Here is a 27,150-nt window from a genome sequence, read left to right as displayed (position 1 = left end):
TGACAGACCGCCAGTCTTGGCAGCCAAGAGGCCTCCAAGAGTGAAGTGTGGCCCTTAAGTTATCAAAGGCTTATTGTGAAATAAAGCCCTCAGCAGGAGGTCACCGGCTTAACAGTGAGTCATGTTCTGGGGTCTTAGCAGATGATGGGTGGGATGTGGCCCTTCTCAAGTACTGAGGGTTACATCACAGTGCTTAGCTTGAAGGATCCCCCCCCCCCTCCGAGAGGGGTCAGGAAAAGCGGTTTTGAGCGGGCGATCCCACTAGCTTTCTAATCCATATTAGAAGATATAAGGCTGTGTGTGTGTGCGGGGCGGGGGTGAATCCTCATTTGAGGAAGGCAACCTCGATTTTGGGTCACATCTCTGCTTTGCGCAAGTCCTGGCTCAGACCCATCTCTATCCATATTCTCTTTCTCAGTCCCCTGGGCCACCATCCAATCAGCCCCCATCCTTTAGCAAGTCCGTCTAGGGAAGGCTTTGGAGGTGTCCAGGCAAGCCAAATCACCAAGATCATTGCAGCCAGGAACCTGGCTAAAGGAGAGAGGAAGACCCTGGACGCAAGCACTGTGGGTGCGCCCTGCCAAGGAGGGCGGAGGGCGGAGCAGGAGAAGGAGGGAGAAGGGAGGGCGTGAGAGCGAGTGAGACACAAGAAAAGCTTGCGCGCCACCGCCCTCCTCAGGAGAGAGGCTGGAGTGAGGCTGAGCAGAGAACCGCATTTCAATGAGGACCAGCCCCGGCGCATCCGTGCACTAGCGGCTGCAACCCAGACGCCCGTGCTCCGCAGCCCCAGCCGCGCCCAGCCCGGCGAGGACAGCTCCAGCAGCCGGCCACAGACAACCCAGCGGTCACCCGCAACCGGTGCGTGCTTTGCCTGGGCTAGGGAAGGTGCGGGCAGGCCCCGCGGTGCCATCTGACCGCAACCCTGGTGGCCCCGGCCAAGGGTGGACCCTACTGGGCGGCAGCAGCCCCGCCCGCCTTTCCTCGAAAGGCGGCTGCCTGGGGCTGGCCAGTTTGGACCGGCCCGGGCGTTGTGTGCCCGCGGCCTCGGGGCTGCTGGCTCCTGCCTCTTTTGTCTGGTGCCATCCGCCTTTAAATAGGGAGTCTGGCAAGCTGGGCCCGGCAGGCTTTCCATCGCCTTGTTGTTGGAGATGAAGAGCCTAGCCCGGGCGGAGGAGCTGGGAGAGGCGCTTGTCATTGTCAGAACTGGCTGTGGAGCTAGGACCAAGTGGGCTAGGAAGGAGTGGCTGGGCCTGCCTTCTTATTGTGTGTGTGTGTGTGTGCTGTGTGCGTTCCCGAGTGCCCAGGAGGGTGGCATGTGTCTGGTGATGAGGGCTGCAGTGTGGGTGTTGCAAGTACCTTTTTGCATGGTCTCAAGTTCCTCCGGGGACAGCCAGGCAGCTTCGTGTACGAATTAGTACCTGCAGTGCTAAAAGCATGCAGAGAGGAAAAGACATTTTCCTCCTAGGGGGAGCGCACACACAGCACCGCATTGCCCCACAAAAGAGGCTGCTTTTGAAAACCAGGTTTTGCGAGGCATCACCGCTGGATTTGGCAAGGAAATGCTTGTGGGTGAGAGAAGCGAGAAGAAGGTTTCATTCAAACCGGCTCCCACTCTGACTGAACCTGTGAATGTGTGCCCAGGTTACTGTGCACATACTCCCAGCTGCCACACTGCAGGGTGTTCCGCAAAAGAAACGTGTCATGATTGTTCCTAAATATATCTATCGCCTTTCAATGAGAAAGGAAAGTAGGGCAGCATTCCAGGTATCGAATGTTGCATGGATGCAGGTTAGGAGGGATTTCAAGAGAGGTCATATGCTGGACAATTTAAAAGATGCTCACATCCTGTGATGTGTTGGCTTGGGGTGGTGCATGCACTCAGAAGATACATGCGTGTGTCTTTTATTCTTGCATCTCTGTTCACCTGGATCCTAATCCGACTGCTAAAATATGCCTTGGATTTCCAGATGTGATAACTAGGCTTTATGCTAGATTTGTGTGTGTGTGTGTGTTTCCAAATTGCTGAAATGGCAGCTCATTCACAGAGAGAAAGGTGAACATAGATATTCCTCAGAATGGTGAGAAATCCCACAAAGAACAATGGTGCTTTTTGGGCTTTGTGATATTTATAGGAAATGTTCACATTCTTCTCCACCCATGATTTGTGGTCTCTGTGGCTGAGGATTGTGAGTCCCTTCTTGGTGCCAGTACACACGTATCCCAAGACCTCTGGCCACTCACAGTCTGTGAATGCTGGTCCAGCATCTTCTAGTCAACATCTTCTACAGGAAGTGCTACTCTGTGGAAGCCCAGAGAATTTTCTTCTGGAGTTCTCAGTTCACACGTATGACTACATCTCTGAAAGCTGAGCCAGTGGAGGCAAGGAGAGAGCACGTGTTTTCATACCACACGCAACTACCACAAGACTCAAGTGTGTAGGGCGGGCTTTGACCTTCACTTAGCCAAAGCTGTGGCCTTGAGAGCAATTTCACTTTGAGTTGAGTTCTGCTTTGCTGGGAAGTGGGAGAGGTAATCCCTGCCCTAATGACCCCATGACTAAATCAACCAAACTCTTCTATGCTTTAAGTAGATTTATTTTCACTTGGTTTAGAGTCTTGTTCCTAAAAGTGTTCCCAGCTCAAGCAACTGCCAACACTTCTTGGCAGCCATGAACCACTTGAAGACCATTGGAATTAGATTTTCACTGTCTCTGGTCACATCACTGTGCCACATTTTGCTAGATCTCTGTTTATTTCCTCTTGTTTACATCTACTTGGGAGGAATGAAAGAATGGCCAATGCCTTTAAAAAGGAAACAAACCCAATCGAAAGCCATCTTTGTCACTTAGGAAGTTCTGAAGCTTACTGGGTGAGCTCAACATGGCAGACTCCTCCACTCTCTCCTCCCTCTTTCATGTGCCCTTTCACCCCTCCCCCCTTTTCATCAAACTCCCTCCCGTCCTCAACCCACGCACCTTTTTGAAAAAAGATTACTTAACAAATATACGGGCAAAGTAGGAGCAGGTACCAATATCAGGGCAGAATTATGATTCTGTAATGCAGCTAAGTCTACAAGATAGATCCCAGTGGTGACTGTTTTGAAGTTACTTACTTCAAAACCAACAAAACCACTTCACAGCTGGTAGAGTTTTAATAAAGATGCAAAATTAGATTGTGATTGATTGTTTGAGACCCGAGAGTCAGTTTTCCTGTTTGAAGGAGAGATGCCCTGAACTCAAACAGAGGGCTTTAATCACACTGTGCTCCTCCCTTTGCGCGCCCAGGCCTCCCAGTGGACTTTGCAATACAAGAGCCCTTCGTTAGTTAGGTGTCCAGCACGAAGTCACTGAGCTAGACAGGTGTGATAGCTTCAAAACTCATGCTTCACGTGGAACCAGGGCCTAGTGTCGTAGACCTGGGGCAAAGAACACCTACTTCAGAATCATGATAAACGAAACTTGAATATGCAACTCCCTCAGCTGTAACTTGGAGACTCTGGGTAAATCCAGTTTGCTTTGATGGGACTGACTGACTTCTGTGAGTTTCAGAAGAGGTTTTTTGGTTTGTGTTGCTTTTAGAGACATTAAATAACTGTTGGCTGAATCCTAGGGTCACTGTATCCTGGACACCAATATTGTTTTCTTTTTCTTCATTTCTGGACATCGAATTCTCTAGCTATGTTTTTGTGTATAAATTTTCTTATTACAAGTTTTATTTAATCAACTAGCTAATTAATTTAGAGGCTTTTGGGACAGGATCTCATGTAGCCCAGGTTGACCCCAAGCTTAACTATGTGGCTGAAGATGACCCACCACGCTCAGTTTATCACAAACTTTAAATTAAATCGACTTACTGAACTGATATGTTAGTTTTTATGTAAACCAATTCTGAATGGCTTTGGGGTCAGTTCGCTGAACGCGAAGGGATAGTCACAAGAATACACGGTAGTTTTTCTGAGTCTGGGGAAACTTCCCATTGGTGACTTGGGAAGTACAAGGGAGAGCTTGGTTCTTCCTTTGTACTTCTATCTCACTTACATGATATTTAAGTGTGCCTGGAATTTCATCATGAAAAGTGTATCCTTTTGACTGAGGCTTTCCCCACTCTCCAGACTGTTGGGTTGAAACTGATCCTCCCGCAAGGGGGACCATTCTTTATCAGTTACCTAGCAAGAATGGCTTTATCTAATGAGCAGCTTGCTGACCGCAGGACCCCATAGAAAGCAGAATGTGTGGCAGGACAGATCCCTTTTTCCAGAGGTTCATGGGATGGCAGTCAGGTGCCTCCCTTGCAAGAGGGGATAGGCGATGGCTCTGTTTCCACTAGCTACCTCTGTGCCAGGGTCAGGAATAAAAGGCATACTTTATTTAAATAAATCAGTGCTCATTACATGCAAACTTAGCATTTATTAGTACCCGATATAAATGATGATATAGGTACTATTCTTATTCCTGATTCTAACTGAGTTTTACAGGTGCCAATCAAGTCGATATCTCAGGTATAGAGTTAATAATGGGTCACGTGTGTTCAACAGCCCTTCTCTTCCTTTCCCCTTCACCCTCATTTTGTAATCCTCTATTATTATTATTATTATTATTATTATTATTATACTAAGCACAAGCAAAAGGTCTGAAGTGAAGTCACATTTTAGCTTATGTTCAAAGTCTTTTTTAAAAGGAGATAGAACCTCCAGATGGATTTAATATTTTCTCCACCTGGCCATAGGGAGCACACAGAGGTCAAAGCTCTTACAGTCTGACCACGAAATGCTAACCCCTTCACTTCCGCACCCTGTTTGGTATGAAAGCTCACTTTTTCATCCTGCCGATGGGATTGGCATACCACCTGGGAACAGTTCAGATGAGCCTCATAGTCGTACAAAGCTGGGGTGCGGGAGTGGGGAGAATGTTCCTGGTTGAATTATCTCTCTGCTGTATTACTTGGGGGAAATGTGAGGGAATATTCCAGGCCCCAGTTTCTCTGCTTAGAAACATGCAGGTGACCGCTTGAGAGGATGTGATTGTAGCCTGAGGGGTGGTAGGCAGACAGCAGTGGGAGCTGTATATAACCAAACTGTGGCTGAGTAATAGGCTGTTAACACGGAGATCTGCTTTCTTCTATTCCTTGCTTATCCTCCTCCTCTTTCTCTCCCACTCCACAACCCAAATACATCACCAGTCATTGCAGTGTTTCCTCCCGGCTGCTCTCAGAGCCTCTCAACCCAAGATCCTCAGGTAACCAGGTCTGTGTCTCTTTCTGGGGTTCGCAGGTTCCACACACGAAGCAGTCATGTCGTTCGGCAGAGATATGGAGCTGGAGCATTTTGATGAACGGGACAAGGCGCAGAGGTACAGCAGGGGGTCCCGGGTGAACGGCCTGCCCAGTCCCACACACAGCGCCCACTGCAGCTTCTACCGCACGCGCACACTGCAGACGCTCAGCTCCGAGAAGAAAGCCAAGAAGGTTCGATTCTACAGAAATGGTGACCGCTACTTCAAAGGGATTGTGTACGCCATCTCCCCAGACCGCTTCCGATCCTTCGAGGCCCTGCTGGCTGATTTGACCCGAACTCTCTCGGATAACGTGAATTTGCCCCAGGGAGTGAGAACCATTTACACCATCGATGGAGTCAAGAAGGTCTCCAGCCTGGACCAGCTGGTGGAAGGTGAGTCTTTGAGAACCTCTGGGGACCCCGAAGGCAACTGAGGGTCACTTGTCTGTTAGCCCATGGTTAGGAGCCCCTTAATGCTTAACATGTTTTAGTTTCTGCTCCATAAAAACGAAAAGAAAGTGGATGGTATTCAGCCAGGTAGCTAGCTCCTAATAATGACAGGCAGAAGGAAAATGTATCAAACCCCAAAGTACCCTGTCTGCTTTCTCAAACCTAGGCCCTGTTAATCATTAAAGTTTGTTTTTATGTCTTCACTTGCATAGTTCAGGTGTGTTTCTAGACACCAGCTGAACTATTGTGTCATGATGTCCAAAAGGTCTCGAAGTGAGGATATGAAATTTTAGAGTGGAGAGGGACTTAGGAAAGATACAAAATTCATTCAGTTTATCACTGAAGACCCCAGACCAGAAAACTCAAGTAGTATGTCTATGGTTATATGATAAGTTAGTGGTGACCACCGAAGCAAAAATGGGGTCTTCTAACAATGCTGGGCACTGGGTGTCTCCTGGAGAGGGTTATTATCTTCTGGTGGTATTTGAGACTAAGAAGAAATTTGTCTGTTCATATTTTTTTAAAATCTATTTCATTCTAACAGATAATCTGTTGTGGATGAGACTTGGCTCATCACCATTTGAACAAATTATGAATTCTTTCATTGCTGTAGAAATCATAATCAACTTTAATGATTTTGGGGTGCAATAACTGGTACTGAGTATCCCTAAGAGTCCTTTGGAGAGAGAGATCTTTCTGAGCTTAAGTTTTGAAGGTGAGGATGAAGTAGCTGGCACCTTTAGACCAAATGCAGCCTACTGTCGTTCTGAATTCATCTTTTTTCCAGCAGGATTTGGCCAGGTCCCACTGTCCAGCTGGGTCCTGGGCTTGTAGAGGTAGCAGGGAGCATTCCATCCTGATTGGCATCCAGGCTTGCAGCCACATGGCTGCCTACAGTCACATCCCCCTTGTCTTCCTCTGTAGCTGGGGCTTCTGTGTCTCCCCAATTTCCCTGGTCCCTCAGCAGGAGTGCCAGTCCAGGCCCAGTATGACTGGACACCAACCGGTGTGGAGCAGCCTGAGCTTTGTGTCTTTACTTTACGGGAATTCACATCTCTTTGGTGGCTTGTCGCCCTGCCAAGACGCCTGTAGCCTTGGCTCTTTTCCTTCTATTCAGAGGTTGGAACTTCTAGCAAATTAAAGGGGAAGACTGACATGAAATCTCTCTGTGTCAACTTTGATTTTTGTGCCATGTCCTTTGTACGACCTTGGTAAATACAAGAGAAAGTCAAACATTTGGTGGTGTTTCCCAAGCACTCTGTAGCAAGATCAGATGAGGCGGGTGTCTGACCTGTCACCAAGACATCCTGTGTCGGGTAGTGGTGTTGTAGAAAAATGTGCTTAGATCTCAGCATGCCCCAGACAGCCAGGGGACTGATGCCTCTTTCTGCCCTAGGGTCACATCAAACATCTAGGTATCTCGAAGACAAGGGTACTTCTGTTTTTTTTGCTCAAAATTGGCCTGGACTCACTATTCACACTGATCAAAGAGTGGCCATGGGGCGTGGCTGGTGACCATACTGTCTTCCTAGCAATGGCACGGCTGGTCACCAGCGTCTCCCCCGACTTTCTTGCTTATTTTACCATAATATAATGCCTGCACTGGGTTATTGCTGCCTTGGTCGAAGACGGTTATGATAGCTGAAGTAACTGAGCGTGTGTCAACCCTAGTCAGAGCCCTTGACTATGTAAGTCCTTGTGATTCCCACAGGAAACCAGAGAGGGTAACATCACACAGCAGGAAATGGTAGAGGTAGGATTTGAACTCAGGAAGGTAGGCACCAAGATGCATTATGCTGTGACTTTAGCTCTTGCAAAAGGCACTTTGCTGCTTTTTCAGTGTGTTCATTGTCTTCTGATGCACGGGGAAGGCAGACATTCAGTACAATATTCTCTAGAAACCACCTGCTCCTGTGCCCAGTAGTGGATCTCAATGAATATTTTTATTCTACTACTTCTTGGAAAACTTTTTTTTTTCAAATGTGAAGCACAATTAATAAAAACTCAGAAATAAATATTGGGGTTCAACCTGAAGACCAGAAAACTAATTCTTACCTTGACTTCAGTCTGAAAATGGTGATCCTGCCTCCAAGAAACCTCAGGATGAGATTGTGACCTAGAGCTGTCTTCTCTTGTCTTATAATCCTCTCCAGCTCTAGAATTAAGGGCATGCACCTCTACCGCTTGGCTTCTATGGCAAGATAGTGTGGCTATGGGGATTAAGAGTGTGTGCCATTGTCGTTCCTGGGTTTAAAAATGTATGTCATTGCTGCCCAGTCTGTAATGCTGGCCGGTTTGGCTGTCTTACTTTTCTGATCCTCGGGCAAGCTTTATTTATTAAAATACAAGTGAAATGTCCCTACAAAAATGTTATTATTATGCACTTAATTCCAAAATTATAAACTGTTGATCTCAGAAATAGTCATCTTTTACAAATATTTATTTATTTTAAATGTATGAGGGTTATATCTGCATGTATGTATGTGTTCCACATGTGAGCAGTACCTACAGAGGCCAGAAGAGGGAGTTAGATACTTTGAAACTGGAGTTGTAGATGGTTAGGAGACACCTTGTGAGTGTTGGGACCAGAACCTGAGGCCCCTGAAGGAGCAGCCAGTGCTCTTAAACACTGAACTGTCTTTACAACTCCCAAAGTCATCTTTTGATTTTCTCTCAATACTTCCCCCACAACCAATATAGACCAACTGCTGATGGACTATTCTGATGTTTAATTTTTTTTAAATATACCTTTTTTTCTTCCAGTTGAATATCTTTAGTGTCTCATGTGAGTCTGCATATTTTTTGAATTTTTAGTTAAAACATTTTTTTATTCATAATACTGACAATTAGTGTGCAGCTGCACTTAGTGTTTAAATAGCTTGCAATTCATTGATATTTGTTTTTTTGTCTATTACATTTTTGCTTAGCCCATTAAAATGCAAAACATTGCTTCATCCTCATTAGGCCCATCTCCCTCACTTCCCAAGCTAATTTATGCAAACATCGGTTCGTGATGTCAGTTTTCTATTTTCCCTCCCAGTATGACAAAGTTTGAGTTTTAATTTAAATCCCTCTAGTCAGTGTAGTGCGAGTGTGTTTGGATTGCAATTACTTTTTAAAGTTTGTTCTTTCTCACTTCATGTCGGGCTAAAAATTCCAAGTAACTATGACAAATGTGGGCTTTATTTATAAATCGTATGGACACTTTCTCTGTTTTATTATTAGACTCTGATTGTTAGGCATAAGTATGCTCCAGGCACACTGATAGATTCTGAGCTCAATTTGATGCTGAGCTCAAATTATGTAAGAAGCGATTGACTGTGTGTTTGTACAAACAAGTGACTGTGTGCCTGTCTGTGTCTGTATTATATGGGCAGGCTGACACGAGTGTACACATGTCTACTTAATGGTGCATTGGAGGTGGCATTCCCAAGGATTTGCTTTCATGGCAGTCTTGGTATGTTTTCACAAGCCGTGACCTTCACCGAGGACAGCTGTCCTGCAGCCCTCTTCTGGCAGTGGCTCACCTGGGGTGTGACCTCCTTCCCCTGTTCTGAGCCATTTTGGTTCTACTTTAGGGATACAGCTGTTGTGGAGAAATCAGAGAACCACACCTAAATCCTTCAGACTCTTAAAAGAGAGATGTGGCAGGATCCTGAACAAGGGTTGGCTGATTCCTTCCCCTGCATTTCTAGGCACGGGAGAACCAGAACCTTTTCATCTCAGGATACAAATGATGCAGCTTCTAAGTCCATGAACATCAATAAGTCCGAGCTTGTTGGATCAGAACTGTTAGAAACAATGGGGTTCCACCCCTTCCTCCATTCCCCCCCACGTGTCTTTGCACAAGTTGTCTACCTACGTGGCTATAGGAAGGACTTTGTCCAATCCACTGCATTTCACCTAGCAGCTAAGGGATTTCTCGCCTGGCCTCACTTTTATTTGCCTGTCTTTCAGGATGGTTTTCTTCCTATCTTGGCGTAGCTTTTTTGCTCTATGTAGCTCATTTAATTTCACTGGGCCTCCCTCTGACGTGTCAAATAATTTAATAATTAATTTCTGTAAAGCTGTAAGCAGGCTTTCCCATGGAAGTCCCCGGTGTGTAGTAGCTGTGTTCTTTTTTCATTTTCAGTCCTTTCTTAGTGTTACTAAACATACCACATCTACACGTAATCAACCCAGAACGGTAACTTTAAATGCATCCGGTTCTGCACCTTGCTTTTCACTTAGTTTTAATACCTTAGAGACCCTTTCCTATCAGTAACATTCTGAACAAGCGTGCCCTTTTATTTATTTAGCACCATTTCTTGTATGGATGGACCTTAGTTTAGTTAACCAGTCTTCTCTTGATGAGGTTCTAAGATATGTGCAACCATTTGTTGTTACAAATAGTATTACAGTGAGCACACTTGGAAATATATTGCCTGTCCATGTAAGTGGTTGAGTTTAGGAGGACTGCCTAGAACACTATTCTAATGGTGGTAACAGTTGACCAGAGAATTCTTGCCCACCAAGGTGGTTCCAATTTCCATTCTGACCACCTTCAAGGATATGATGTTATCAAATATCGTGTCATCTTCCTGTATATCAAGAAAACACTTCTATCTTGTTATGGTTTTAATTTCCATCATTTCATGTGTTTTAGGGGCATTTACATATTTTGCTATGCCCTTTGCTTTGTGCTTTTATCATTTTCTGTCACATTGGAGTCTTTCCTGACATAGGATCTATTTTTCTTTTTAAAATATTAATCCTTTGTTTTAATGAGTTTTTTTCTATATTCATCTTAACCTATTGGCTTTGTTGATTGTGTTTTCTGTCATGTAGATTTATACAAAAGTTTATATAATCAAATATGCTAGTCTTTCAATTTATGGCTCTATTTTCATGTCTGCTGTGTGCACTGGGTTCAAGAAGTCATTTCTCTGCATTTTCTTGTTGCATTTTTAGGAAAATATTTTAATGGAGAAGAGTATAGACAGAATGTGTGAAATGAGGATTAGATTTTACTTTTTGTAGAAACTACCTTGGTCTTACAGAGGTATTGCAAGACGAGTATCTTGCTCTCCCATTGGCCAGCTTCCATAATGGAAGGTCTGCAGCCTAACAACACGTCCCAGCGACTGAATTCCATCACTTCTCCATGGAAGTTGTGGATTTTATTGCTTTTATGCAAATAGACATTGCGTTTAGCCGCCATGTCTCTGTTGCTTCTGCTGAGCCATAGCAGCCCTTGGGAGTCTGAATATTGTTTCCTTAACCTGCAGATTGCCCATCTGGTTTGATCTGATGGTTGGTTTGGTACTGAGTGTTTGGCATAGAGATCCCACAGAAGGAACATTACATCCCTCTGAGGATGTCATTTCAAAGAAACGTTCTGTCCACATGCCTTACCTAAAGTGAGCAACTTTAGGTAAACCTTTATTCTGAAGTTACTGTGTCCCTCTTGGCAATGAATAAGTATTGTAGGAGAACCTTTGAATCCTTGTAGACATATGGTCTCTCCTTGAGCTGCTGTTTATACAACTGAGCATCTATCAGTAGAGCTGTAGTGATTGCTGCCGTGGTGTCCTATTTGTGAATTTCTACTTCCTTCTTTATCTGCCACACTTTAGACATGGTGCCCTCCCTCCACTCTCCTGTCTCGGATCATTTTCTGTGATCTTACCAGTTCCCATTATTTTAAGGGCACTATTAAGTAATGACCTCTCTCCTCAGACCAGACTTCTCTTCTTCACTCTAGCTGCTTAGATGTATTCAGTTGAAATGAACCCTTGGTATCTTCCAACTCAGCTGTTGGATGAGATGTCAATGTGACACCCCCTTTGCCACCGTCCAGAATCTGTTTCTCTTCTCCGGTTACAGACCTTTTGGGTGATGTCACCACCTACCAGCTTACTAATATTGGCGAACTCCAAAGGTCTTATGTTGAAACATAACCAATGATGCGATGGTATTAAAAGAAACTTTGTGACTAGGTCGTGAGGATGGACTCACAAATAGAATTGCATGCTTGATTAAAGATCCCTATGGGAACTGCCTGGCCCATTCCCTCCTGTGAAGACACAGCAGGATGGCACCATCTGCCAGGAAGATGCCCAGTGAATCCACAAGAGTCTCAATCTGGGACTACCACTTTCTAGAACCTCCAGAGAGAAATGTTTGGTATTTGTAAACTACCTTGTCCATGGCACTCTGACATAGATGCCTGATGGAATAAGATGCTTCTAATTTAATATCACCTGCAACTTCTCCCCTTTCTACCTTTCAAATCCAAGATGATACCAAGCCTTGTTCGTTCTGATTGAGTCATTTCTCCCATTAATTCTCTTCTTTCTTTTGCTGTTTGGAAGTTTCTAAGACTTTAGGACTGGGGAGTTACCACCTCACCCATTTTTAGGACTGAAAGAGAAATACACACGTCTTCAATAAACATTGTAAAAAAAATTTTGGAACAGTGGAAAAAGAAAAGGCAAAACTCCCTCATCTTTCTGCAACCTAGCTGTGCTCCCTGTTTTCTTCTGTTTCTGTCTGCTTTCTGCTGCCGTAACAAGCACCATGACATAAGCACACGGAGGAGGAAAGGGGTCTGTTTCAGCTAACATCCTGCAGTCTGTCACGGAGGAAAGGCAGGGTAGGAACTCAGTGAAGGCACCTGGAAGCAGAGGCCTCAGAGCTCTTACTAGCTTGCACCTGTGGCTTCCTCAGTTTACTTTCTGAAATAACCCAGGACCACCTCCCCAGAGGTGACGCCACCTGCAGTGGGCTGAACCCTCCCACATTAGTGTTCAGTCAGAAAAATCTCCTTACAGACTTTCTTGAAGGCCAATCTGATGGAGGCATGGCCCAGTCAAGGATCTTCTTCCCAGACAACTCTAGCATGTGTCAAGTTGACAAAAAAACAATAAAAAAATCTAACAAGGACAGTTATTATCCTATCTCATCTCAGACAGGTGTCCTCCTCAGACACACACACACACACACACACACACACACACTGAATCATGAGTTAGAAGCTCTGGAGTCATACCAATTACTGTTTGAATCTTGGTTTCATCTTTACTAGTCATGTGACCTTGAGCCAGCTACCTAGGTCATCCATCATGCCTCAGTGTGACCCACAGGGAGAGGCTGTGGTAAGGATTACAAGTGAGGTGGCACGCAGCAGCACGTGGCCTGATCTATGACTAACTTACTGGTTCAAGTTGTCCTTCCAAGCCTACTGCATGGGGAAGAGGAAAGCTGCCTCTGGCCACTTTTAGAACAACTATGCATTGTGACACTTTTATCTCCACTGTCTGCTGAGCGTGGGTGAGTGCTAAGGATCAAATCCAGCACTCTGTGCTATATGTGTAGTAAGCTGAATTCCCAGGCTTTCTATTCTGACCTCCATAAGAGCTCAGTGGAGCTTCATAGAGCAACCACTACCTTGAAATCTAAGGGACTGGTCCAAGGTCACATGCTTACCTAGCACAGTCCTGGGCCCGAATTCCTATATAGCTCATCCTACTGATGAGTCCATAATCCTTTAACAAAGTCTGAAAGACACCGCTGCCAGCATCATATATGTTTACACATATGGACACACACATGTACATGTGTATGCATACCTATCTATGATATCTACTTGGATACTGGGGAAAATATACCTGGCATTAATCAGGCTCTGTCAATGAAAGGGGTTGGATGAAATTTTTAGTTTTATAGGTTTCTGTGGTGTGTAATAGGCATGTTTGAAAGAAGAGTTTGAAATCCTTAGCAAAATAAGTCTTGTTACATGTGTTGTCCTGGTTAGTTTTATGTCAGCTTGGCACAGCTAGGATCAGCTGAGAAGAGGGAACTTCAATTGAGAAAACACATCAGATTGCCTATATCTAGTCTATGGGAACATTTTCTTCTTCTTTTTTTTCTTTTTTTGGTTTTTTGAGACAGGGTTTCTCTGTAGCTTTGGGGCCTGTCCTGGAACTAGCTCTTGTAGACCAGGCTGGCCTCGAACTCACAGAGATCCGCCTGCTCTGTCTCCTGAGTACTGGGATTAAAGGCGTGGGCCACCACCACCCGGCCTAGGAACATTTTCTTAATTAATGATTGATGTAGGCGAACCCGGCCCACCCTGCCAGTGTCACCCCTGGGCAGGTGGTCCCGGGTGCTCTAAGAAAGCAGGCTGCACAAACCACGGCGAACAAGTCAGTAAGCAGCGCCCTCCTCCATGACCTCTGCTTCAGCTCCCTCCCCCAGGTTCCTGCCTTGCGTTCCTGCCTGACTTCACTCCATGATGGAACCAGAAGCTGAAATTACCCTTTCTCCCCAGGTTTATCTCGGTTAGTGTTTAACCTCAACCATATGAGGCACACTAAGATGCAGATGCAACTGTCTTTTTATTTTTGAAACTCCATTTGGGGATGGGATATTTTTATGTGGCTGCCTAAGCCTATGGCATGGCACACTTGCATTGTTAGTTTAAAAATAGGACTTGGATAACAGTAAACAGATTGTGTCGAATGAGGCCTGGGCCACTTTACCTGCGGTTACCAGGTTCTGCTCACAAAGGCTTCCTAATAAGGTGTGAGTGGGGTGGGATAAAATCTTTACTTTTAATGTGTTTCTGCCTCATCCCTGTGAAGTATGCATTTAGAATCACTTATTTTACAACTTATTACAGCACCTGTGCTGTATTCTTTTGTGACTGATCTAGATATTTTCAGACTGAGTGTTTCGTTAGCAAATTCTTGAGTCACCGATTAAACCCTTCGTGGTATTCGAGTGCATTTGTGAGGGTACAGCTTGCAGGCTAGTCATTTTCTTCATTTTTGCCTGTCTTCAGCAAGTTTGAACTGACTTCCTTGTGTGCATGGCTCGGTCAGCATGACGTAGACAATAGAAAAGAAGGGTAATCATCTCTGCTGGCTTTTACAACTTTTTCTGGCTGAACAGAATTTTGTATTATGCTTTCACTAAACATGTATTATCTATTTTAAGAAGCTGTGTACTGATTTGGTTGTAGTTTTCCAATTACCTCAGGTACCAGATGTAAGCACCTCTAATTTTGAAGTTTGCTGAAAATTTAAAGGCCTTTATGTACCAACAGATAATCTCAATTTTGAATTCCAGTTCGTTTCCCTTTGGAAGGTGATTCATGCATATTGATGTATTTCTATCAGCAACCAAAGTGGTGGGTTTTGTTTTGGTTTGCTTTGTTTTCCTTCCTAATAAGCTAGTCTGCATCAAAAGAAAGACATTGGAAGTGAGAAATCATGTTTTTAATTAATTTGCAATCATTCTTTTTTTTTTTTTTTTGATTTTCTAGACAGTGTTTCTCCGTAGCTTTTGGTTCCTGTCCTGGAACTAGCTCTTCTAGACCAGGTTGGCCTCGAACTCACAGAGATTCGCCTGCCTCTGCCTCCCGAGTCCTGGGATTAAAGGCGTGCGCCACCACCGCCTGGCTACAATCATTCCTCCATTGATTTGAAAGTCATAGGCAACTCTTGCCCTGCGTAGAAATGGAGACATGAAAGACCGAGTGTGAGGAAGGAAATGGGTTCCCCAAGATGTCAACTTGAAATCCCCTTCTCTTCCTCAGGTGAAAGCTATGTTTGCGGCTCTATTGAGCCCTTTAAGAAGTTGGAATACACCAAGAATGTGAACCCCAACTGGTCCGTGAACGTCAAGACCACCTCGGCTTCCCGGGCAGTGTCTTCGCTGGCCACTGCCAAGGGGGGACCCTCAGAGGTTCGGGAGAATAAGGATTTCATTCGACCCAAGCTGGTCACCATCATCAGAAGCGGAGTGAAACCACGGAAGGCTGTCAGGATCCTGCTGAACAAGAAGACAGCTCATTCCTTCGAGCAGGTTCTCACTGACATTACCGATGCCATCAAGCTGGACTCGGGCGTGGTGAAGCGCCTGTACACCCTGGATGGGAAGCAGGTAAGGTGGGGTTTAGGGGACTCTGATTTTGTGGGCAAGAATCAGAAAATTGTGAGTTTATGCCTGGTATGCAGTGGAGACCTCAAACACGTGCTTTGTTGGTGTTGAAGGGACTGGGTCACCTAGTTCACAAACAGCTGTTGGTCTGAGGCTAGTTGAAATTGGTACCAGACAGGACTGTTCATCAAAATAAAGAAAAAAAAAAAAACCCCAAAAAACAGCAAAGCAAGGGTGGGGGTTGTCTTTAAAAAAAAGAAATCAACATTTTTATTATCTCAGTAATTATTTGCTTAGCATAATGGTGCTGTTCTGTCTTCTGATTTCAAGTTTGTCCTGTGCCCTTTAAGGCTTGTTAGAGCCATAAAGACGACTAAGATGCTGACAGAAACTGAGGCTGAAAGGGAAAAATAGACAAGCACTTGTTGAACTAAATCACAATGTATGGTTCTATGTCTCAAGAATATTCATTAGTCTGATTCAATGGAATTGTAGAGACTGAAATTTGTAGCTAAGAAATGCCACCTTTCCACCTGGGCTACTCTGAGAAGCCTTGTCAGGATGGGAACCGCAGGAAAAGTTTATACTGAACATATGCATGGCGTGTTTGCTACTCATTTGGAGCTAAACGGTGCCCTTTTGTCTATGATGGTCATTTTGAGCATTCTTACCTTTGCTTGAAATGTTTTTGCAAAATTTTTATTAATAATGTAAAAATCTCATGCAACGTATTTTGATCATAGTCATCCCCTGCTTCATCCCCTAACTCCTCCTAGATCTACCCCCACCTTCTTACTGCCTTCCAATTTTGTGCCCTCTATTTATTTATTTACTTGTGACCCACTGAATCCACTTTGTGCTGCTCATGCATCCAAGGGTGTGGGGCCACCCACTGGAGCATGGTCAGCCTACTGGAGGCCTTTTTACCCTTCCGCAATACTCCCGCCCCAAGAAAGCATCCCTGAAATGTAGCTTTTAATGTGTTTTTAAACTACACTTTATAATTTGAAGGTAATTTGAAGGATTTGCATGTTTAGCTCATCTTAAAATCTAAACTAGATTCATAATGAAGAGACTTTTTGTACTAAGTAGAATTCTCTTGAAAGTTCTAAAGGCTGACACCTCCAAAGCTTATGAATGAGAAGAGATGCCAATACTACAAGGAGTGTCAGTCACGAAGAATCATTTCCCCAGGGTTCCATTTAAAAGTCCTAGCTTATTAAAATTCATTAGGAACGATGGGGTGGCCAGTTGTCTGTGAGTATTGAGCAGCTTCTGCTTGTCTCATAAAACTTGCATGTGGCTAAGGATTCATGGGGGTAATAGCCTCCTTCTTGGAGACCTAAGAGACCTGAATGTCCACTGTATATCAGAGCCAGCAAGACCACCATGAGCTTGTGAATGATGGTGACAACGAGGAGACAAACTTCACCTTCAGACATTCAAGTCTCTCTTAGGTTGTGCAAACATTCCACAGTTCTGTGTTTTCCTGAGGTGATTTTTTTTTTCAAGATGGGAGTTCATCTGTTTTCAGAAAGGAGTAAAATTTAAGACAAAAAATACATGCACATGAAAGGGAAATGGGACACTCTGTGGGTAGAGGGAGAGTATCAGCAATGGGTGACACAGGGGGCACAGGGGACACGGGGGACAGCAGGGAAGGGGAAAGAAAGAGAACAAAGTGGTTAAGCCTGTGGAGAAGAGCGCTACAAGGAAACCTCTTACTTCGTATGTTAGCGTAATGAGCGCAAAATCATTTTAAATTATTTATGAGTACTCCTCTTCCATTCCCCTTGTCTTCCCCCTCTTCTGCTTTTTTCTCATTTAGAATTTGAAGTATTCAAAATTACTATATACTAAGTCATGACATCAGGGGCCGCTGCTTCCTCTAACACTTGCAACCGCTGATCATTTACTTTCTCCTAGACTTGATAGAATGTCTCAATTGCTTCTTCTTCTCTGAATTTGCCCACCACCAACATTTCAGTGTCTATGTTTGCTATGGACTAGTGTAAATAATCGATGCAAATCATTCAATGTATTTGGAAATAATCTAGTGTTTAAGAGAGAAAGATTGTGATTCAAATCTTGGCTTATCAACAGATGATTTTTAAAAACATGTGAGCTTCATAATAGTCACCAATAAGATATGGATATTATTATTCCTGTGTTGTAGAGTGCTTATGGTTTCAGCTATGACAGTGTATGTTACAGAACTGTTGAAGTATATAATGACAATAGGTTGATCGACCATGATTCTAAGCGTATGGCATGTATGAGCATGTTTAATCCCTACAAGAGTTGGATTATTGTTTTTACTGAATAGAGAAGAGTATGTACTAAGACATAATTTGCTAAACATGTTAAATATGCTTAAAACATGTCTAAAGACAATAAATGGTGGAGTTAGGATATGAGCCAGTGACATTCAAGGGCTTGCACTGGTAATCCCTACACCAGGGCAGACAGATCTGGTCAAGAACACCTGCAAATCCATTTAGGAAATTTGTGAATGGAATGGTGGCAGGCAGTGTTCCCTCACCTCAGTGAGGACCCTGAGGTCATTAACTTATAAAGAGGAAAGTACCTTGGCTCATAGGTCTGCAGGTATTAATACATGACCAGGTTGCCCATTTCTTTGGGCCAGTGGCAAGGCAGAACTCTGGAATAGGAACTCGGGCAAGTGAGCAATGCCGTTCATCTAATAACTAGGAAGTGAAAGAAAGTGCGAAAGAGGCCATGAAGGTTCCAGAATCTTCTTCTAGGGTGTATCTCCAATACCAGTCTTACCATGAAGTCTACTTCTTAATGGTTCAAACACTTCGCATAGCACCAGCCGGAGAAACAAGCCATTAAGAATTTGGCCTGTGGAGGTTGTTCAAGGTCTAAACTATAACAGAAACATTCTCCCCAAGGAATCTCATTTGAATGTTTTCAGGGTAGGGATGGATGGATGGGCTGATAGGTAGATACATAGTGAGACAGTTGATATCTCATATCCGCTGAAGTTATTCTAACAACTGAACTTGACTATATTTATTGGAGCACAGTTTTCTGTGCAGGAGAATTAGATGAGTCAAAGATTTTAAAGATCTTTTGCTTGAATTTCCAGTAGCAAAAATAAAGCCCTTCTTTATGAACCCCAGGAGTCTCGAATCATTTCAGCTCTAAAGGGAAATCTCCCCAATAGTTTGTTCAAGTAGACTGGACAGTTCTGGCAGAGACAGGTTGTTATGATAAGCCTCTGAGAGACAGCCAGGTTCTTCCAAGCCTTCCTACAGAGTGACACTCAGTGTGGGGAATCTCATCTTAACTCTGTGTTCGGTTTCTATTGCTGTGATGGCCATGACCCAGAGCAGCATGTGGAGGAAAGGGTTTATGTTACTTCCAACTCATACATCTGAGAGTTGTACAATGCCATTGCTAAGGGAAGTCAGGGTAGGAACCTGGAGGAAGGAACTGAACCACAAGCCATGGAGGAGTGCTGCTTACTGGTTTGGTCCTCATGGCTTGCTTTCTTACACACTCCAGGGCCATTTGCCCATGGGTGGCGCCACATCAATCCTTGAACAAGAAAATGCACTGCAGGCTTGCCCTGAGGGCAAACTGCTGGAGGAATTTTCTCAACTGTGTTTCCCTCAAAATGACTCTAGGTTGTGCCAAGTTGACATACAACTAGCCAGCATGGGCATCTATAGGCTGCATCAAGAACCAGCCTTGTTACAACTTGCACAACTTTTTAATTAGCTCCACCCTCTAACCAACTAAGCTAACTGCTCATTGACTTGTGCGACTTATTTTATTTATTTATTGCTTAACTCAGGTCTGCATCAAACCCATAAACAGTATGGAAAATGCATGAATAAATATTTAAAGATAATATTTTTGCCTTGAAGAAATAGAACTGTTTGTCAAACGAAGCTTGAATGCTTTTGGTAGCTACCTAGTAAGGAGCGAGGACAGGGTCCAAGCTGCCGTGATTTTGCTGTCACCTTTGGGCAGCACGCGGATGTTGCGGATGGGAACAGCTGATGCTGTGGTTTTAGCAGTAACAGTGAAAACTGTACCCACTGTTTACTGTTCCCCAAAGGAACCGGGGGCTGGAGGGCATAGTCCACACGCTGTTCTCATGAGTTCTTGCTACCACGTGGCCTCCTAAATTGCTGCCTCCCCAGGTTGTATTAAACCCTATCTTCAAAGTTTGTTCAGCCTCTGGCACTTTTTTTTTCCCCCTGAGATATTTTTAGGCGGAACTAAGGTGATCAACATATTGGAAATGCTCCACTAGCTAAAGTATCTACAGGAAGCTGCAGTAGGCTAAGACGGCCATGGGGGCTCACGAGCTGAAGTGTCCAGAATTGCTTAGCTAAAACCTTTCTCTTTCCACACTGCACGCCACCAGCTTCTGGAACAATTCTGCTCATCATGTCATCAAGCCGTCAGCTGTCGTGGCTGCAGAAGTCACAGAAATATTTGCCGAACCCTATTTTCAGTGGTGCTCTATTTATCTGAGTCTGGACTGAGGGCCTGTCAGAAAGCAAGATGGACATGCGCAAACGGTGAAGTCGCATCTCCTTTACCCATAGACGCTCCCAGGACCTGAGAGCCCGAGAGTCACTTCCTCTGTCGTGTCTCAGTGTTGGCTGTTCACTCGTCACTCTTGGAGGTCGTCTGGAATATTACTGTTTTACAATTATTAAGCCATGGAGATACAAGATTTGCTAGAAGCATAGTAAGGCTCTTGAATCCTTCTATGGTAATGTCAGTCTGACTGCCTGAAGCTGGTAAATCTTCCACAGTAATGGTGTTGACACTTCTTAGAAATATACAGAACAGCAAGTGCCTCAGCAGGTCATTTGCACAGGGAAGATCACAGGCCAGGCATTTCCCAAACACCTCCACCCCCTCTGAAATACAGCAACAGCAAACCAGATAATCTTTAAGCGGAAAAGGTAGGTAGATCTGCCTATTCTTAGACACTGAATATATAGCATGTGTAGTGCCAGAGCCTGCTTAGATAGCAGAGGGGAAAAGTCAGTGAGGCTGCATTTTTACCTGATAGACACTGCATGTAAGCAACACCCTTTGTAGAAACCCACCACCACTAGCGTGACAGCGCCAACAAGCAATCTATTGTTTTTCCTATGTGAAAAATCTTCAGAATCATTTGGCTGAAGCACAGTCCTCCTTCCTTACCGGTTATTTCATTTTTCCATGCATTTAGTGACCCAAGAGGTCAGTTATGGCCTGGAAATATCAAATGGAAAATTCCACAGTTAGGGAGGGTAAGAGAGGGAGAGACCAATGCATATGACTCTTACTGCAGAACATTGTTGTAATGTTCCATTTTGCTGTTTCGTTGATTTTTTTTATTATGTCTAGAGTATTATCAGGGGAACATATCACAAGATGGCCTTTGCTTTTTTACTTTGGGTTTAAAATATTTAATTTTAATTTGAAGTAAAAATAACTGATTTTAGGAGCTGGAAAGATAGATAGCTCAGAGGTTAAGAGCACTGGCAGCTCTTGCAGAGGACATGCATTTGGTTCCCAGCACCCTTATGGTGGCTCACAACCATCTGTAACTCCAATTTCAGGGGATCCAATGCTCTCTTCTAGTCTCTGTGGTCACTGCACAAACATAGTGCATAGACACACCTATAGGCAAACACTCATATACACAAGATAAATATGAGTAAAAACATAAAGGATCTTTTTAAAATTGTGTTTATAGAATAAACTGCAGGTTCCTCTTATGAGTATAAAAAAAGCTAAATGTCACTAATTATCAGATCATGGTTATAACTGTCAGTAAGGATAAAAATGTGAAAATTGAAAGTTTCTAAATAAAAAGTAAGAAATAACCTGAAAAGGAGATTTCCCATATCTGTTGCTAACAGTGACTTTCTCTCTCTCTCTCTCTCTCTCTCTCTCTCTCTCTCTCTCTCTCTCTGTCTCTCTCTCTCTGAAAATAAAGCTTTTCCATGATAGCTCTTATTCTCACTGGTATGTTTAAACCCTTTTTATGATCTACATATTTCTATTCTCATGATTTATTGTCTCTATGGGGAAAATGAACAGCACTTAGCTTTGTTTGTACACAAAGGCAGCTATACTGCCAATTTAGTTTGTATCTTCCCAGGTCAGACTTAAATGTTTGACAAAAGCATGGAGCACATGTTCGGCCATCCTCCCAGCTCCCTGGATCCGGGAGTTGATGGGAATATCTTAGCTGATTTCAAAGAAAGGGGAGCTTAAAAATAATGATGACATTTTCCTTAGGGAATTGAAGTGTTCGGAATAGGGTGTGCTATTTTAGATGATGTATGTTTGGTGGCTAATCAGGACTTAGGCTCTACAAGTGTTCTTATGGAGATGTTAATTCTTCTAATTTGGGAAGAGCTGCACCCTCTTCTGCCTGCTGTAATCAACACTGGGTGCCTGCAGTGGTGTGTGTTCTAGAAGCAGTACTTTTAACAAAGGTCAGTTTTCTAGGAGAGGAAGTGCAAGTTCTGAAGGTTCTTCTTCGTGGCAGCTGGCAGCATAACCTGGCCTCACTGCTGGTTGGGACCATATTGGAAGGGTGGAAAGCCTCGGACTTTAAAGTCAGCTATGCCTGGGCTTAGATTCCAGTCTGGTATAGCCTAGCTTGCAGTTTCTTCTTAAGCCTGAGCAATTCATTTCGTTTCCTCACTGGGTTCAAATCTTGGATGTCCTTTAGATATCTGTTCGAGGCTTATTCCTCAGCTTGGAGACTCTAAGGAATGGGAACTAGTGTGTTGCCTCTAGACCACTGGGAAGTGCCCTGAGAAGGAGCTGTGGGCACCAAGCCACTCCTTCTTCCCCTGCTAGTTTTTTTTTTATTTAAAATCTATTTACTTCACTTTTAATTATGTGTGTGTGTGTGTGTGTGTGTGTTTACATGTGCACCACACATGTTAATCATGGAGGCCAGCTCTGTCAGATCCCCTGGAGCTGGAGTTACAGGCAGATGCAAATCTCCCGATGGGGATGCTGGAAGCCAGACTTGTTCTTCTGCAAGATCAATGCATGTCCTCAACTGCTGAGCCACTCCTCTAGTTCCTTTCCCTGTTCTTTCTCTCCCAGGCCACAAAATGGGTGGTTCATCACACCACATACTCTCTGTCGGAATGTTGCCTTTCCAATGGCCCGAAAGCAATGTGGCCAGTTGACTATGGATTGGCATTGCTAAACCCACCAACCAAAATTAATCCTTTCTTCTTCCAAGTTGATTATCTCAAGTGTTTGTTACAGTACTAAAAAGATTACTAATATTCTGACATCTTGGTCCTTATTCTAGTGTCGTGGAGATACCATGCCCAAGGCAAGTTTTAAAAGAAATAATTTATTTGGAGTTCTGCTTACAGTCCATGATTACATGGCAGGAAGCCACAAGAAACATGGCGGCAGCAGGCTCGGGAGCGATAGCTGAGCGCTTACATCCTGTTCTGCAGGCAGCAGGCGGGGCGGGGGGGGGCAGTTACATGGCACAGAAGAGACGCTGGTTTTGCAGACTGACGTACTTGAGTAAAAATCTGTCCTTTACCCTAGAGACAATGAAAAACCTTCTCCCAGTGGAAGCAATCAACTCTCTGATGATACTCTTATCTCCTATGTTTATGGAGTGAGATTGACAGTTCCCGCTCTATTAATTGTCATAACTGTTAAAGGAAATAATCCATGTGACAAATTTGGGGTCGTGATTGGTTCCTTTCTAGTTTGTTTCTCTGTTGTTGAAATAAAACACTGACTGAACTGACTGAAAGCAACCTGGGGAGGAAAGGGCTTGTTTGGCTTAAAGGTTACAGCCCATCACCAAGAGAAGTCAAGGCAGGAACTGGAACAGAGACCACAGAGGAGCCCTGCTCACTGGCTTCTCTGCCTTGCTCAAGCTACCTTTCTTGCATAGGCTAGCCCTACCTGCCTAAGGATGGTGCCACCCACAGAGCACTGGGTCCTTCAACATCAATTAACAATCAAGAAAATGTCCCAAAGTCATACCTATGGCCCAATCTGATAGAGACAATTCCTTAATAAAGATCCCCCTTTCTCGGGTATGAATAGGTTTGTATTAATTTGTCAAAAATGAACCATGGCATTTACTGATTACTATTTATTGTTACACTGAAATATCAAGAGTTTAATTGTTTGGCTATTATTGGTTTGAGTAAACTTATGTCTGAAATCTGCGATAGAAGCCCATTATTCAGTGGTACCCCTTAATGATGACCTATCTTCTCTTCCTTTGTAAATATATCTTTTTATATGGAAACAATTCTTGTACTAATGCCTAGACCAGGACATTGGGAATGAATTCTTTGTAAGAGCAGATCCTGACTCTAAAACTCATCACTTGTGTGACCCCTGGCAAGTCAAACTCCCTGGATTTGTTTCATCTTTAGAATGGCTATAATCACACTCATCTTGTGTTTTGGGGGTTGTCACTGATGAAACAGCTTGAGTAGTGCTGAGTGCCCTACATATACTGTTCTTACTCTCTGCATTTGATTCCAGGATTTCCTACAGTCACTGGTCACTACTCATTACAATGATTATACCACGGGAAATAGAATTAGCCAGTTTGAGTTGTTTCCTTTGTAACTAGAATACCAAGATGGACTATCAGTGATGCTGTTTTGTCAATCCACTTATCATCAGTCAGTCGTAAATGCAACCTGGATTTTATTTCCTTTACTTCTTTCTTTGGTTATACAGGGTATTCCTTAAGGATATCTACACATTGGTCACCCATTTTATTACAAGGCTATACTAATATTGTTACCATCATTTGTTGAATATCTTCTCTGAGCCAGTCACTACTCACATTTATACTGAACATTATCACCACCACGATTCAACACATTTCTCTGAATTACCACCACTGTTTGGCTCTGCGAAGCGAAATCTCCTTTATTTCTCAAGATTCCACTTAAAGGTCACCTCGTCTACAGATCATTTCCTTGTTTCCTGTGAGAACTCACAGTTCCATCTCTTGAGATTCATTCGCTGCTGTTGTATACCCACAGAGGTAGGCTAAAACTCCTCATGGCGTTGTATAATACACGTCTATTTCTTCCTTAAAATTTTATGGCATGTGGCCGGGAAGGTGTCCTGCTAGCCTCTGAATCTCCAGAGCCTGACTTGGTAAAAGCTTTGATCAGTTAATGGTTTGAAATCTCAGAGATTGGGTGTCTTAGTTGATGCTCAACGGCTGTGAAAAGACACTGTGACCACAACAACACTAAAAAGGAAAACATTTAGTTGGAACTGGCTTACAGTACAGAAGTTGAGTCAATCATCATGGTGGGAGTCAAGAATTCCTCATTCAGATCTGCAGGCAACAGAGAGAAAACACCAAGCCTGGCTTGAGCATTTGAAGCTTCAAAACCCACCCCTCGGGAACACACTTCCTTCAACAAGGCTACACCTACTCTAACAAAGACATGCCTTCTAATATTGCCACTCCTTATGAGGCTGTGTGTGTTGGGGGGGCAGGTTTTTATTCAAGCCACCATGTTGGGAAATTGGTCAGTTTGTCCCAGGGCACACTCTTTGAATTAGCTCATTGCTTCCGGGGTCCGGCAAAGTGCACAGAACCCATGGCCACGGAGGGGCCGCTTTGATCATCTTGTGCTCCAGTGGTGTGGAGCACTAAGCAAATGTAATGGCTTCTTGTCAGTTTAACCAGACGGTGAGCTGCCCCTCATGGCCATGGCTTCCCACCCTGAGTTCCTACTTCTGAAACACTCTTAAGATAATTTAAAAAACAAAATTCACCTGCCGATTTGGGAGCAGTCTGAGAGCCACTGGAAGCAACTTTGTTGTGTGAAGGAACAATAGATATTCTATTAGAAAGAGCTCACCACCTTAGTCAGATGACATGACCTACCCAGTGACTAAAGGAAGGCCTGGATGATGAATTTAAAAACTGGGGATGAGCCAATAAGAGTCTCAAGGAAAGAATCTGTCCCAGTCATGGAGCGTTGGGGGTGTTAGCAATACTCTGTACGGATTCTCTGATTAGCTTTAATCCTTGCAGCTAAATTAAGCAAAAGCAAACAAACAAACAAAAAACCCATAAAGTTTCAAAAATTAAATGGGACTTCAAAACTCCATTTTTAAATCTGAATTATGTTGCAAGCAGCATGCCCTCAAAACAAAAGGACAGATGGGAGATTTAAATTTTAATTATCATTTTTTTATCACAGGTTAATATGTAATCAATGTAAAGAATTTCCTTGTAAATGAGAAAATACTAAAATAAATTAAAGTCACCTCTAGTCTGGTAGACAAGATGCCCTCAGCCATATATTGGTCTATTTTCTTTAATAAGAACTCTACTTTGTATAATTTGGCCTCCTGTTCATTAGTTTGGTCCTTTGTTTATGGAACTGGGTAGAGAACCCAGGGTCTGGTGTATACTAGGAAGTACTGGGCCATTCAGTGTCTAACCGACCCAGTGCTGTAGATGTTATACGTTTTGAGATTTTCCACATTAACGATAAAGGATTTTGGATATTTATACAAGAGAAAAAAAAGAATAAACAATTCTATATACTAAAAACATAATTACCCTATATTCTTAAAATTCCTGTAAAACAAGTGTCTAGAGACAGCAGCACTGATGTCACTGGGAGAAGGCCATCATGCAGACAGTCTGTCCACGTAGATCCACGGAATCAGAGAACACCTTGGTATGATTTTCAGTGACATATAGTAGCACAAAGTCCTGAGAACAACAGCGCAGCAGGAGGAACAGCCCACATGTAACGCTGGAGGCCTCTGAGACCCCGTCTGTTGCGTGTTAAGTGTATCTAAACATCAATTTCAACTGATTCAGCAATCTCACCAACATCCTCTCAAGGCCAGTCTTCAAATCAGATAGCAAAGGATAATTGTCAGCAGGTGAGCATCTGGGCCAGGAGTTTGAAATGTGTTCCTGCTGAAATCCATCCTTGACAGGAGATGGAGGGGTGCAATATGGGGACCAAAGGCAGATTAGGAGATGCGGGGAATGCTGAGCACCCTGTGGAAATGCCCACTTTGAGGAAGAGATTGATGTGCTCCATGGCCACAGAGTCTGTGTGCATGTTGCTAGGCGCCATCTGTGTCCCTCCCCATACCCACACGGATAAGTGTTTTCATTATTCATCTTCTGGGAGTCCTCAGCGGGCATGAGCGAATGTCAGTGAAACTCCATGAGAGCTGAATTTAGATTTTCAGCTATTGCCAGGTACAGAAAACTCTCAGCATGGAAGAGGCCCAAAGAACAAGGGCATTTTAATGTACGCAGGAAATGGAAGAACAAGAAACTTTGAAGGCGATTTTTAGCCAGTGTGCCTAGATCTTTAGCGCCAAGGATCTTAGATCTCACAGACTTGCCTGCTGAGGATAGTGGATAGGGTAAACCCGTGGGAACTAATGGCCGCAAGCGGTTTTCTTACGGTGCAGCCTAGCAGGCTGATAGGCCAATAAAGTGACCCT

General features: G+C 43.8%; 1 protein-coding gene across 5 annotated transcripts in view; it reads left to right on the top strand.

The window, feature by feature from the left end:
- Positions 1 to 645: 645 nt before the first annotated feature.
- Dclk1 (doublecortin like kinase 1) overlaps positions 646 to 27,150 on the top strand; it is a 278,427-nt gene continuing 251,922 nt past the window's right edge. For 2 of the 5 annotated variants that reach the window (XM_057756936.1, XM_057756933.1), the window contains exons 1-3: positions 659 to 858; positions 5,269 to 5,664; positions 15,302 to 15,648. In XM_057756936.1, coding sequence (XP_057612919.1) covers positions 5,289 to 5,664; positions 15,302 to 15,648 — 723 coding nt within the window. In that variant the 5' untranslated portion in view covers positions 659 to 858; positions 5,269 to 5,288. Of the gene's footprint in view, positions 859 to 5,268; positions 5,665 to 15,301; positions 15,649 to 27,150 lie in introns of all 5 variants that reach the window. The other 3 variants (XM_057756942.1, XM_057756934.1, XM_057756935.1) reach the window with 3 other exon arrangements.

Source organism: Chionomys nivalis, chromosome 24, assembly GCF_950005125.1.
Source record: "Chionomys nivalis chromosome 24, mChiNiv1.1, whole genome shotgun sequence".
Lineage (NCBI taxonomy): Eukaryota > Metazoa > Chordata > Mammalia > Rodentia > Cricetidae > Chionomys > Chionomys nivalis.
This window is presented reverse-complemented; position numbering and strand designations above follow the sequence as displayed.